The 14,517-nt window shown below is 46.9% G+C and overlaps 1 protein-coding gene across 8 annotated transcripts in view; it reads right to left on the bottom strand.

Annotated features, from left to right (window-relative positions):
* Pgap2 (post-GPI attachment to proteins 2) overlaps positions 1-14,517 on the bottom strand; it is a 29,575-nt gene that overhangs the window by 6,230 nt on the left and 8,828 nt on the right. For 2 of the 8 annotated variants that reach the window (XM_021196367.1, XM_029539941.1), the window contains exons 2-3: positions 8,833-8,944; positions 6,240-6,414 (exon numbers count right to left, since the gene is read on the bottom strand). In XM_021196367.1, the coding sequence (XP_021052026.1) occupies positions 6,240-6,404 (165 nt within the window). In that variant the 5' untranslated portion in view covers positions 6,405-6,414; positions 8,833-8,944. Of the gene's footprint in view, positions 1-1,441; positions 1,646-6,239; positions 6,415-8,832; positions 8,945-9,176; positions 9,294-9,522; positions 9,543-9,593; positions 9,633-14,517 lie in introns of those variants that run through there. The other 6 variants (XM_021196376.2, XM_029539943.1, XM_029539939.1 and 3 more) reach the window with 6 other exon arrangements.

Here is a 14,517-nt window from a genome sequence, read left to right as displayed (position 1 = left end):
TTTAATTTATTTATTGCAGGTATGTGAGTACACTGTGGCTGTCTTCAGACACACCAGAAGAGGGCATCAGATCCCATTACAGATTGTTGGGAGCCACCATGTAGTTGCTGGGAATTGAACTCAGGACCTCTGGAAGAGCAGCCAGTGCTCTTAACCACTGAGCCATCTCTCCAGCAAACTCCCACACACACCATACATGCTTTATTGTTTTCTTCTTTCTCTCTCTCTCTCTCTCTCTCTGTCTCTTGTCCTGGTTATTCTAAAACTCATCAATAGACCAGGCTGGCCTTGAACTCACAAAGATCCACCTGCCTCTCCTTCCCAAGTGTTGGGATTAAAGGAGTGAGCCACCACCACTAGGCTTGGTCTCCCTATTCTTGATCCCTATTGTTTTTTCCAGCCAGAAGCTAGAATGAACTTCTAAGGCACAAACCTGATCACATCTATAACTGCCTAAAATCTTTCCACAGTTGTTAGCCTGGCACTCACAATGATCCGCCCTCACCTCCGCACAGTCCAGCAACAAAGTTCCTCCCTTCAGGAAAGTTATCTTCAGTGTCTACACTAGTTTAAATGTCTCTTCTGAGTCCTGCAGTTCCTGTATTCCCTTTATCACAATAAGAATCCCAATTCAGGGTCAGGAGATGCCAAAAGACACCAGTTAGGTAGCTCACAACTACCTGTTACTCTAGTTCCAGGGGATTTGATGCCTTCTTCTGGCTTCCATGGTACCTGCCCTTTTGTGCACAGACACAGACATAGGCACACATATAAACAAACAAACAATTCTAACTCACTATATTGTAACTGTACCCAAGGACCATCTCTTGTGTGATTCAGATGCTAAGAGCAACTGAATATTCATCTCAATACCTCTGACATACACCTTGTACTCCTGAGCCCCCAGGAAAGACCTAGTAGAGATCTAGGAAGCAGAAAGTCTATCCTGGTTTCTAGCTAGCCTGAGTGGACACAGGTTGTGGGGAACAAGACTGCCAGTAGAGAAACCAAACTTGAAGACTGCAGAATAGAGATCTCATTGGGGATTCCCTAATCTGAGCTAAAACTACTTGTGACTTATCCTGGCTCCTGGCCTCTTATACATCCTTAGTCTCTTGATTCCTCTAACCTAGTTTTTCTTCAGCATCTTCCTCCTCCTGACCAATCCTGCCCAGACGAAGGTCCTCCCCTTCCCCCGACTCCCTCACCCTCACCCTCACCACACTTTGCTCCAACTCCTCTGTATTTTCTGTAATCCTCTTCCAACTCTACTCCTAGAGTCCCTGCCTCTCATTTCTCCATTCACCCTGACCTGCCTTACCCCCAACCCTTCGTCACTTTCCTTTTGCTGACCCTCCATCTCTCGCCTACTTGCTGATTCTTCCCTGGCCACTACCTCATAACCTGCCCCTGCCCCGGGTGCTCGGATGCTGGAACTCACCCCACAGTCAGTGGCCACCGTGTACTCAAAGTGGAACACCAGAGACCAGATGATGCAGAAGAAGAAGCCGAACAGGGGAAAAGTGATGACCCACCAGACAAAGGCTGTGAAGCGGAGCCGGAACACGGTCCCATCAGGGTCCAAGGCCGCAGAGAACATCCTGTAAGAAGTGGTCCAAGCAAAGCAAGGGGCACAACTTGGGGCCTGGTAGGATACCTGGGCCTGGGGAAGTAGAGCCCTTTCCAGAGCTGGCACAAGGAAAAGCCAGAACATAAATGGAAAGAAGGTCAGAAAGGGAGAAGAAGAAGATGAAGAGAGATGGGACAGAAGTGGCAGAGACAGTCAGGGGCAGCTGTCAGGAACCATGGCACAGTGATACTCTAGTTCCATCTTTTAAGAGTCTAGACAATAGAGGATGCCCGGGGCTGAACACTGGGACTGTGAGGACTTCACAATCACCATCCTTATGGCAACTGAGGAGAAGGTTCAGGAGTGGAAAAGTTATTCTTCCCATCACACACAGGACGAGACAAAGGCTCAGAACTATACCAGAACCAAATGCCTGGACTAAAGCCTCTTGTTATCTAGCAGCTTAAGGCACTAAATTAAGGACCTCTGGCTCAGATTAGCTCAGACCTCCCACTGTCCCTGTCTGATCACATTCCTCCTTCTCACCCATGTTCAACTGGGAACAATGAGAAGGTCCTAGGACCCATTTCAGCAGAACTACAAGCTACCAGCCATTCCACCCCCAGGCTCTAAGTGAGCCAAGCCACAGGTCAGCAAGCACTGTTATTCTGTGGAGCCTAAATGTCCATTTCTGTCCCCTCTGAGAGGACTATCTGATCCAATTCAAAACTTGGAAGAATATGAGGGTCTTGAGAACCTTCTCCCTTCAGCTTCAGCTCAGTATACTGAGTCAAATCCAGGAAGCCTCCCTCCATCCAGGTTAAACACACCAGGAAGCTGGCTTTTCCCACTCCGTCCCTCCTGGCAGAAAAGTTACCCCCACACCCCACAGTCCCTATGGCTCTGATCACCATGGCTATTCCAGGGCTCTCTTTAGGGCAAGCAGAGGCAGAGATCTGGCTTTGGAGTAAAAGGCCTAGGACCAAATCTTCTCTTGGATTCCATACTTCCTACCATAAAGGAGGAAGCAGAACCCAGTCCACCAGACTAGCTTTTCATCAGGAATGGGGTGGGATGGGAGGGTGGTCAAGAAACACTTACACTGGGTGCTGCAGAATCCTAGGATGGGACTGAGGACTCCAGTCAGACTGAAACTGCTCCGGACCAGAGGGTCCCACCCCCAGGTCCTCAGGGCCTGCCCTCCGCCCACAAAGCCAAGTTCTCCATGCCTGCCCAGGCACACAGCCTTCTCAAAATCAACAAGGCCACCTCATAAATCCCAGAACACTGTGCAACTGTAAGAAGTGATAGTGACTAAGGTCAGCCCACTAAGCTTCTTTGCCAGGCATGGGGGCGGAGACCTTTCTAAATATTGTGTCCAGGGGAGACGAGTAGGCTTCTAGAAAGGGAAAAAGAGAAAGAAAAAAAGGGATCTGGCTCATTTTTTATTGGCACATGACTGGGTATGTATTTAGATCCACTAAGAGAACTGACTAGCCTGTATTAAGAGAGTTAAGAGGCCAGTGAGATGACTAAAGGGTAAAAGTCCCTATCATGCACCCTAATGGTCTGAATTAGATCCCCAGAACCAATGGGAAGGCAGAAGGAGAAAACCAAGTCCACAGAGCTGCCCTCTGACCGACACACATGTACCATGGCAAATGCAGGCATGAGTGCATGTGCTTACATACACACACATAAAGAGTAACTAAAATAGAATCAGATTCAAAAGAGTTCTAGACAGGACTGAATATGGGCTATCAGTGTCCAGCCTGTATCCATACAGAAATAGTTAATGGTAGCTTGGGTTGAATCAACAGCAGTCTGACAGCAATAGGAATAAATAGTATTGCTTATGCCTGTATTGCCCAAGCCAGCTGAAGTCCAACTATCCAGATATGGCCCAACAAAGACAACACAGTTAACAACTGGATCCAGTCCAAGGACGTAGTTAGGGTTGTCAGGAGCTTGTAGACCCTATCCTGGAAGGTCGCCTGCAAAAATTAGAGCGACACTCCTCGGATGGACTTAGGGTCTCCATTACTGTCTTCTCATCTACGCAGGCCTGACATAAAACCAGGAGGAGAGCACAGTGCCTGTCACAGAAGAACCAAGACAAGGGTAGGGACCGGAAAGAAAATCAATGTTGGCTGGACATGGTAGTGTTTGTCTTTAATCCCAGCACGTAGGAGGCTGAAGCAGGTGGATCTCTGTGAGTTTGAGGCCACCCTGGTTTACATAACAAGTTGTAGGCCAGCCAGTGAGACCCTGTCTCACCCCCCATCCACCCAAATCTATGCTTATTTAAAAAAAAAAAAAAAAAAAAGGTGTGTGTTCATTGCTAGTTACTAAATCTCCTTATACAGGTTACTTGAAGGATGATGAAGCTTCCTGTTACTTGGGATGTGTAAGTAGAGGTGTGTTGTTAGTGATGGGTGTGTTATGCTGGGTTACTTACTTTATGCCTAGGGCTGGCCCTTCCTGGGTTATTTTGGGTAGGAAACTCAAAGCATAAATAAAAGCTTCAATTGTATCCAACAGAAGAGTCTCAGGGAGTGAGGGTGAAATATTCCCAGGGCCACTAGGCCAGCAACTAACCTATGCTTTAGTTCCCTAACTAGTATACCAAGAGTGGGTAGTGGGTATCAGGTAGGCTGAGGTCATGGGTCCCGTTAGCCCCCAGGGCCAGTCAGAAGGGCAGAGCAAACAATGTACTATTTAACTTATAAGCTGTAAAAACTTTATATTTTAGTTTGGACTACCTGCCTTTCCCAAGGCACTAGACTGGGAATCATATGTATTTACTCAACAAATTCTTTTTGACTCAGTGTAGTGTTTGTTCTCATGGAGATACCAGTATGGTGAGGAAGACAGATACAGATATGGTATGAGAGAAATGTAGACAGTAACACCAAGAACAGTAGGCACTTATAAAAAGGAGTTGCGTCTGACTCAAAGAGGCCAAGCAAGGTGTTCCAGAGGAGGAAACACCTTACAAGGGATTTTCAGGACAGACAGGAGTTAGGTAATGAGAACACATGATGCATTATCTGAAGTAAGCACTAAGGCAGGAAATGATCTTAGATCACCTAGCTCACTGGTTCTCAACCTTCCTAAAGCTGTGACCGTTTAATACAGTTCCATTTGTTGTGGTGACCTCCAAACCTAAAGTTATTTTGTTGCTACTTCATAACTGTAATTTTGCTACTTTATGAATCATAATGTAAACATCTGATATGCAGGACGTCTGATATGTGACCCCCCCCCACCCCTATGCTTGAGAACTGCTAACGTGGCTGCTCCCCCCCCCCGTCCTTTCCTTCCATTTACTTTTGTGTATTTATTGGAGGGTAGGGATGAGATAGGGTTTCATGCTTTAGCCCAGGTTGACCTTGCTTTCAAGTGAGTCCTCCTGCTTCAGTCTCCCCGCTGCTGGGATTACATGCACAAGGCACTACCTCTGGTTTCTCTATCCCCTCTGTGATCTCTCATCAAGTATCATGTCTGCAAATTAGAAAGAAAACTTTCAAGTCATATTGAACAAAAGAAGCAGGACATCGCCCCAAACTCCCATTCAGAATCCTGTGCTAGACCTAGGCTTCCTATGGGGCAGATGGCCTTTTACAGGAGGTGAGGGTCATATAATGCCAGGCCTTCAAAGCTCTCTCTAAGGCTAACTAAGCTCCATGTCCAGGCTCCCCCTCACCTGGGGCCCTACCTCTTTATCTCCTGACCCACCTCCTAACCTTATGATTGCTTACTCTTTCTCATTCTCTTCCTCGTCCTGTTTTAGACCCTTTGTGCTCCCTACCCAACTTCCCATGTTGTCTCTACCTGGACTCTACCCTAGTCTTAAAAAGGAACAGGGCAGGCACCATAGACCTGTCTATAGACATGGAAACTGATGCTCACACTCAGGGTCTCGGGTAGCACTGTCACTCAGTGAAGAAGAAACATAACAGACGCCAACACAAGCATTACCCCATTTACTCATATTTTATGGAGAAACTCAAATCTCACTGCATGGCTCAAGTACCCTCAGAGGACGTGGAACCCACCCTAGAAGACAGGCACGCATATAACTAGGTCTCTCACACACACAGCCGTTCTGGAAGCCATTAAATACAGGCATGTCCCTCACAATCACATACATGCACAAAACTGCATTCCCACAGACACAGGCATAAGTCCAAAGTGACAAACTGTAAAACCTTCATTGTCCTCTATCCCACTCCCATCCTTCCCCTCCCCCTCCAGGAAGCCCTGGAGCTCTTGAACCTGTTCCCCTATGAAGCAGTAATTGGATTCTGGGTTTTGATTTCTTTGTTTGTTTTCAAGGCAGGGTCTTTCTATATTACCCTGCTTGGCCTGGAACTCACTATAAAGATCAGGTTTGCCTCTCCCTCTCCCTCTCCTCCACCCCACCCCCCACCCCGCCTCTAACTTTTAAGTGCTGGGATTAAAGACATGAACCTCTATACCTGGCCAAGGTTCTGAGTTTGGGGGCTGCCCAACTTTAGTAACCTCAGCCCCTATAACTTTCCTAACTCATGAGACCTCGATTTACAAATAACCCACCAGCACCCAGGAGCCCAGTGAATTGGATGGAGCCTCCAAGAGAACTGGCTGACTCTGTCAATATGAGCCGCCAGTGCCCTCCAAGCCCTACCCCACAGTGTGTAGATGTTGTCTCCTTGAAGTGAAAGAGCAGGGACCACAGGATGCAGAAGAAGAAGGCGACAAGTGGACAGCAGACCGTGACTAGAGCCACCATAGTGAAGCGGAGCCGGACTAGGGTCCCATCCCGGTCCAGTGTCAGTGGGACCTGGTACATCTTGCCAGACCTAAGGATGGAAGGTGTGTTGTCAGGGCCCCAGGCAGCAGGGCTGAGGGCACAATGGTAATGCAAGCACTCATGCTCAATTCAAAACTTAGGGGAGGAAGTCTGAGGAGACTCCTAAACTTTGGCAGCCCCTGTCCCAGATAAGGGAGTCTCAGAATCCCAAGGCAACACTCAATTTCCGTTTCTGAAGGAAGACAACGAATTCCATCTATACTAAGATAAAGCTTGAAACAAACTCTGCAACTCTTTGCCAGTCTAGATAGGCCTTGGACTTTGTAGTTGGGTTATCTACTCTTCCACTGATTCAAGAACCAAACTTAAAACCCGTGGCCTGTACCTATCTGCCCACCCCCAAGCCTCTGCCCCAGCCTCTTCGTTCTCACTGTTTCACTCACCTGTGTAGGGCCCTGCTGCACCTTCAGGCCTGTCCCAAACTCTGGGGTTGCAGGCACAGCAATCCAGTGTAGTAGGGACTCCATGGAAGCTGACAGAACCTCCATCCCATGATTGTCCCTGCCTGCAGCCTCACGTGCTCTAAGGGTGAAAGGCTTTGCAGAATCAGGCCTGGTGATAGCCTGGGCTTGCTGTGTGCAGGTCAGAGCTGCTTCATCAGCTTCTGGTGGCTTCCCAATACCCAGTGTGCCTCCTGAGATGAAGTGAAGGCTCTTGAAACTGATTTTTTCCCTCAGACAAGAGTCTGTTGGAACGTAGTGGTGCACACCTTCAATCCCAGCACTTGGGAGGCAGGGGCAGGTGGATCTCTGTGAGTACGAGGTCACCCTGGTCTACAGAGCAATTACTGGAATAGCTAGTGCTACACAGAAAAACTCTGTCTCAGGAAACCAGAGTGGGGGAGGGGGTATAGAAGGAGATTGATTCTAAAGTTCTAAAGTCAGGCACTATAACAGCTAAGTACACACTAAGAACCCTAGCCCAACCCCTCTCAGTGTATAGATGTATAGAGGGAAAGGGAAAGCAAGATTCCACCCAGGATCAGCAGTAAGGAAATACAGGGTCCACAAAGAGCTATATATTTCAACTGATTTTCTTGATTCCTTTCTCTCTGGACCAAAACTCTAATTTTGGAATGAGCAAAAGAGAAAAGAAAACAAATACCACATATCTATACCCACGAGACAGTCTGCCTGTTCCCATTGTAAAGATGGAGAAACCAAGAGGGAGAGTCTTTTCCTCAAAGCTGAGCTTGGGGAAGTCATTCTCAAGAGTTTAGGTTTCTTGGTGCCAAACTATAGCTGGCTCCAGATACATAAAAACCGGCCCTTCTGGTCTCAAGCCATGACTCTTTCTGGCCCCACCCTTAAATAGAACTCTGATCTCAGGCTGGCCTCCTAGCATTCCAGAAACAGGTGGGCACACCTCCACATTTTCCTCTGCCTTTCCACATACCTCTCTGCCAGACCAGATCAAGTAGCCCGACCCAAGTTCTCAAGTTCTTCCTCTCCTTTGGGGCAATAAATATTTGGTCAAGCATCTCCCTGGGAAGTTGGAAGTGGCATTGATGACCCTCCCAGATCTCACCCATTCTCTAGATAGGGCCCTACACAAGAGCACTGTCCTTAGCCAGCCCACACCTAGACTCTATCTTAAGTAGATTTAACCCAATCCTCTTCCTAATGCTCCTCCCGGAAGCCAGCTGCTCTGTATCCTGTGAACCACTGGGCTCCTCTAACTGAAGACCAGATCTTCAGCTTGAACAGACCTTACCCCATGCAGGGCCAACGGGGGGGGGGGGGGGAGGGGGTATTCAAGGACAGTGTGAGAAACAAACAGAAAAGATAGTTGCTTCTACTTCTTGGCAGAGTGTCTGGCCTCCCTTTTACATGTACGACCTTGGACAAGTCACCTAACCATCCTGGGCCTGTTTCAAATTGTAAATGAGGAAATCACATAGTCTAGATTACTTCCAAGGCCTCTCCACCGTGGCCACTGCTTGATATCTCAGATTGAGGAGCCCACTACCTTAAGTTCTGCTCCTAGGCAACCTTAACCCCTTCATTGGCACTACTTAATTTCATTTTATTTTAGTTTGTGTATGCATGTGTTTGTGTACACTCTTCCAGAGAAAGGATTTTACCGTGTAGCCCAGGCTTGCTGGAAACTCCCAATCCTTCTGTTGTTGCCTCCCTGTTGCTGAGATTACAGGGCTCTGAAATCTGTTTTTGTAGAAGTATCACCACTTCATATCTAAAGTCCCTAAAGATCTCACTACCACACTCCTGTCAGAATCTACATTCTGAGCTCAGTACTTGATATACAATAGTATATGTATTTTAGTTCTATGTATTTTAGGAGTCGGTGTTATCCTCTGGGTTCCCATTTCACAGAAAAAGAAACTAAGTCCCAGGGTAGTTTAAACAAACAAACAAACAAACAAACAAAAAACAAAAAACCCACTTACTCAAAGCCACAAGCTAGTAACTGGCAGAGCTGGGATTCAAAACTAGTCTGAGATTCCAGGGCTCCCCCACGCCTCCATCCGCAGTGCCTGGAGGGATCTCGAGCAGAAGGCCCTGCGGAATAAATGAGGCAGTCTTTAAACCCAGCACACCCCGCCCTGCCACCGAGTGGGCAAAAGCAAGACGTCGGTTCAGCATCTGGATGCCTGTAGTTCCCGGGGTTCTGAGTGTGGGCACAAGGCGGGCAAGCACCTAGACCGCAGGCCTGCGGAGGCCGGACCTCGTGGCGGGGCTCCCGAAGTGGCGTTGCCCTGTGGCCTAAATTGGCCATTCCCTCCTTACTCACCCAAGTACTGGTGGATAGGGGGCTGTACCCTGTAGCCAGGGGCGCGAAACCGGGAGCCCCAGCCCGGCCCAGGGGCGAGTGGAAGGGGGCGGGTCGCAGCAGCAACGGCGTGAGGCGGGGCCAGCGCTCTGGGGTGGGTCTTAAAGAGGAAACTGGTCCCGTTTCTACACTTGCTCCTCCCCATTTTGGGGACGGGGACTCCTGGCTTTCTTTATAATCTAGCGTCTCCTGATGCCAAGCTTCCCCAGTTCGGCTCTGTCCCCATTATTTTTGAGTACGTGAGAGCAGTCAGAGGGCCCAGGACACATGGTTTTGAAATGTTGGATAAGTCACCTTGTCATCTTACCTCTGGCTGCATGCCATCACCTGTTGAAAGAATGTAAAATTAATTCAATGGGGCCCAAATTCTTTCATTACCTGACCCGATTCTCCAGTCCTCTACGCTCATTCTAATCGAATTATCCAGCCTTGCACTTCTGAAACATTAAGCCAATTTTGCCCCAGCCTTGGCTATTTTCCCTCAAACTTTATTCCCTATGGCCGGCTACAGCATCCAACAAAAGGAGCTGAAAAATAAAATAAAATAAAATAAAAATAAACCAAAAGCCACACAGCAGATAGATCCTCTAAGCCCATCCCAGAAACTCAGGGCCAAAGCTGTTCTCACCTTTCATCAGAAGAGGGAGCCCTATGCTGTCCGACTTCACTGGCGCGCGTGAAGGGTGAGGGGGGAAGGAGGGGACGTTCAGCCAGATCCAGCTTAAGGGTTCTTCATGAAAAAGGGGGGGGGGGAGGAGTGAGGAGAGGAGGAGAGAAGGGGGAGGGGACGGGGAGAGGCAGGGGGAGAAGCCAGGGCCCAGTGTTCTTTCCCCCACTTTGGCCTGGCCTAGACTGATAGTTTTGGAAAAGACTATCCTACCCAAAATAGGAAGAGTGAGGGGACCAACAATTTCCTATAGTCATCTTGGGGATTGTCAGGACCAACTGCAGCAGACGTGGGACTTCTGAGCCAAACTGTTATCACTGCTTAAATCCTACTTAAAATCACATCCTAGGCACATTGCTATTTTGCATTTAACTCATTTAATTCTCATAAAAATAAAGTGGATTTTTTTTTTTTAACTGAGTCTCCTATGGGTGAGATGACTTGTTCAGTGAGACCTCTGGGTGGGTGAGATAGCTCAGTGGCTAACAGTACTTGCTACCCAGGCCTATAACCTGAGTTCAATCCTTGGAAACAGCAGAGTGGAAAGAGAGAACTGCCTCCCACAAGTTGTCCTCTAACCTCCATCAGCATTCCCACATTGCAAAGTAAAAAAGAGTATCCTCCTCCCCCTCAAAACGTAGGCAAGAGCCGGGCGGTGGTGGTGCACGCCTTTAACCCCAGCACTTGGGAGGCAGAGGCAGGCAGATTTCTGAGTTCGAAGCCAGCTTGGTCTACAGAGTGAGTTCCAGGACAGCCAGGGCTACATAGAGAAACCCTGTCTCGAAAAACAAAACCAAACAAAAAACGAGGCAAGAATCTCACTTAGCCCACAGGGGCAGGCCTCAAGCCTGCTATGTAGTCAAGGATGACTTTGAACTCTGATTTTTATTCCTCCACTTCTGAGTGTAGGACTACAAGTGTGTATCACCAATCCATGGTTTATGGATGGCTGGAAGTTACTGGTGCATGCTGAGCAAGCACTCTACCAACGAAGACAAATCCCTCACCAAGATAGCACCGACTAATACCCCATTTGACCAAGTAGAGAAGTCTCTAGAGAAGGTACTTTACTTACTCATGTGTCTGAAGTCATTCCAACAATCACTCTGTAGAGTCAACCCCACAGGATAGCTATCAGTGCCACACTGGCGGACGGGAAAGAGAGGTTCAAACGTGCTGATTAACTTGCAAGAGCTCTTTTCCCTGGATTTAGGCTTGTTGGTTTACTCATCCTAGGTCCTCTCTGGGACAGGTGCTGGGCAGAGCAATGATGGGGGTGACCCACTCTCTGGGGCACCAAGTCTAGAGAAAAGGTGGATTACTATTAAAAAGCTAGTTTTCTTTTTTCTTTATTTCAATCTAATTTTTTCCCCCCAAGACAGGGTTTCTTTGTGCAGACTTGGCTGTCCTGGAACTTGCTCTAAAGGATAGATCTAGCCTGGAACTCACAAAACTCTGCCTTCCCTGCCTCCCAAGTCCTGGGATTAAAGGCATGCTCCACCACCTGCCCTATTTGTAATTTTTTAATATTGTATTGGGGGCAGGGCCCATGTGTGGAGATCACAGGATATTCTTAGAGAGCCAGCTCTCTTCCTTCACTGTATAGGTCCTTGGGATCACATTTATCCTGTTAAGCTTGCCAGCGTGTGCCTCTAACCCACTGAGCCATCTCATTTTTTTTTTTTTTTTTTTTGAAAACAGGTTTCAGACAGTCTTTGAACTCACTATGTAGTCGAGAAGCAAGTGTGTGTGGATTACAAGTGTGCCACCACCAAGCTTACTACAGCTACATTAAAAAAAAACTTACTGTGTGTATATGGTTACGTGTGTGTGTGTGTGTGTGTGTGAGAGAGAGAGAGAGAGAGAGAGAGAGAGAGAGACCATGTGTCCTACACATGCCATGTGGAGGTTAGAGCAAACCTCTCAGAAGTTGGTTCTCTATTACTCCCATGGTTCTCTTTTTCCAGGGATGAGACTCGGGTTATCAGCAAGTGTTTTACCAGATAAGCCTTCGCAGCCCCAGAAGCTACTTTTCTTGACTGAACTCTACCATGTTCTTAAGGTTTTCAGAGTAAATAAACTGGTAAAATTTTACTAAAATGACCATGTCTACCCAGTCTCAGCAACTAGGTTTGTGTTTCCTGTCTTGGGGTTTCCTGTCTTCCAGCTCCATCCCATCCTTGTTCCTGCTCCCTGTGTGGATTCCTTACTGTTCCTGTGGCCCTAAATGCTGGCCCCTGCAGCTGGGTCCTTTAGTCTCTACACTACTACCAATGTCTGGCTTGAGGGTCTCTGACCTTGCATTTGATTCTCTTGGGATCTGTACAGTGAGGACCATTCATCTCATAGTTCTGAGTCTGTTCCTTTGTCTGTAAACATCTTAAGGAATATCACAGGATACTTTGAGAACAGAAGTAAGACACAGTGGCAGGTGAGCAGAAGGCACTCAGGATGTGAAGGCTGTTACAACCACACAGAGCTACACTGTTACAACCACACAGACTACTTGCTGTTACAACCACACATACAAGCTACACTGTTACAATCACACAGAGCTACACTGTTACAACCACACAGAGCTACGCTGTTACAACCACACAGAGCTACGCTGTTACAATCACACAGAGCTATGCTGTTACAGCCACACAGACTACTCGCTGTTACAACCACACATACAAGCTAAGCTGGAACTCATGCTAAGCCTTCTCTGAACTCAGTGGTGCATGGTCCACCTCTGAGCCTTTTTCTGTCCATTTGGTTTATGTAAGAAGCAGGAAGAGTGAGTTCTTACAACATGCCAGAGACCTATAAATATCCTTCCATGTGACCCTCTTAATAAACTGGATGGGTAAATTTGGTGAGATCTATCATACAGATAAAGGTGATTGAACAGGTGTGGTGCCACCGGCCTGTAATTTCAGTGGTAGAGAGGTAGAGGCAGGAGGACCAGGAATTCAAGATCAACCTTGGTTACATGGAAAATTTAAAGCCAGCCTTGATTGTTGTGCCTCAAAAGGGGAAAAGGGGGGGAGGGAAGGGGAGAGAAATATGTGTGGCAGATGGCAAGGTACTTGTCAAATATGCCCACCTCATCCTTTGTGGTGGAGAGATATGGAGATATAACCAACTCCCAAGAATTGTTTTCTTGCCTCCACACATGATTTGGGCACATGTATGTGTGTGCCACAGACACAATACACACAGACACATCAATAAATGAATGTTAAATTTTTAAAAAATCATTAGAAAATGAATGAGCAGCCAGTCAGTGGTGGTGCACACCTTTAATCCCAACAAACAAACAAAAGGAAAATGAATGAGCAATTAAGCTGCCAGTCTCCCTTCAACCAGTAGGCACCCAGGGCTTCCTAAATTGGCATTTGTCCTTTGTTCAAGTAGCTGTTGGGGTTGATATTTTCTGGTATCTCTTGTTCTCCCGTGGATTTGCTTATATCTGGAAATACCCTAGACAGGCTGTGCCTTAAATAGCATCACCGATGTCCAGTTTTATCCAGTTATTGTCAAATCTCCATATGCACACCCTCACGCCACGCCCTTTTAAACAGACTCAGTGTTCACAAAGATATTTCCGCACCCAGTAGCATGGAGGCAGTGTACAAGTCGGGAGTAGAAAAGAAAAGAAAATACAGTCTGATGTGTCAAAAACAGCTCACGGGGCTGAAGAGATGGCTCAGCAGTGAAGAGCACTGGCTGCTCTCCAGAAAACCTGGGCTTGATTCCTAGCACCTGTGGTGACTCACAACCATCTGTAATTCTGGTTCTAAGAAATTTGTCACCCTTGTCTGGACTCCTAGCGGACAAAGCATGCACATGGCACACATACAGGCTAAACATCAATCCACAAAGTAAAATAATAGAAAAAGAAAAGACTTCTTATAAGAACTCTTCACTTAATATATCTTTAAAAATATATATATACATATATACATATATATGTATATATATGTATATATATTTTATATATATACATATATGTATATATATTATAAGATATATGTACATTTTAAAGATACACACACAAGCTGAGTGTGGTGGCACATGCCTTTAATCCCAGCACTCAGGAGGCAGAAGCAGGCAGATTTCTGAGTTTGAGGCCAACCTGGTCTACAAAGTGAGTTCCAGGACAGCTAGGGCTATACAGAGAAACCCTGTCTCAAAACAACAACAACAACAAAACACACACACACACACACACACACACACACACACCAGAAGATGCCATTAGACAGTTGTGAACTGCCATGTGGGTGCTGGAAATTGAACTGAGGACCATTAGAAGACCAGTGAGTGCTCTTGACCACTGAGTCATCTCTCCAGCTCAGTTTTTGCTTTACTTTGTAGAGGGATTTAATCCAGCAATATGGTTACTTTGGCTAGAATACAAACACACTCTTAGTACACACCTTTAATCCCAAACGGTGAAGTAACGTTATTTTGTACAAGTAGACATCCATGTATGAAAGTGATGTCTAATTGAGTGCAGACAAAGTGATGAGTCAGAGAATGATTTGACAGAATAGGATCTGCCCAACTCTCACGAAAGAGAGAGGAAAGGAAAGCTACTTGAGGGAGCAGTGCAGAGAGGGGGGGAGGGAGGGAGGGAGGGAGAGAGAG

The sequence above is a fragment of the Mus pahari genome, chromosome 1 (assembly GCF_900095145.1).
Source record: "Mus pahari chromosome 1, PAHARI_EIJ_v1.1, whole genome shotgun sequence".
Lineage (NCBI taxonomy): Eukaryota > Metazoa > Chordata > Mammalia > Rodentia > Muridae > Mus > Mus pahari.
The sequence above is the reverse complement of the archived record's forward strand: the minus strand, read 5'-3'. Positions and strand labels throughout refer to the sequence as shown.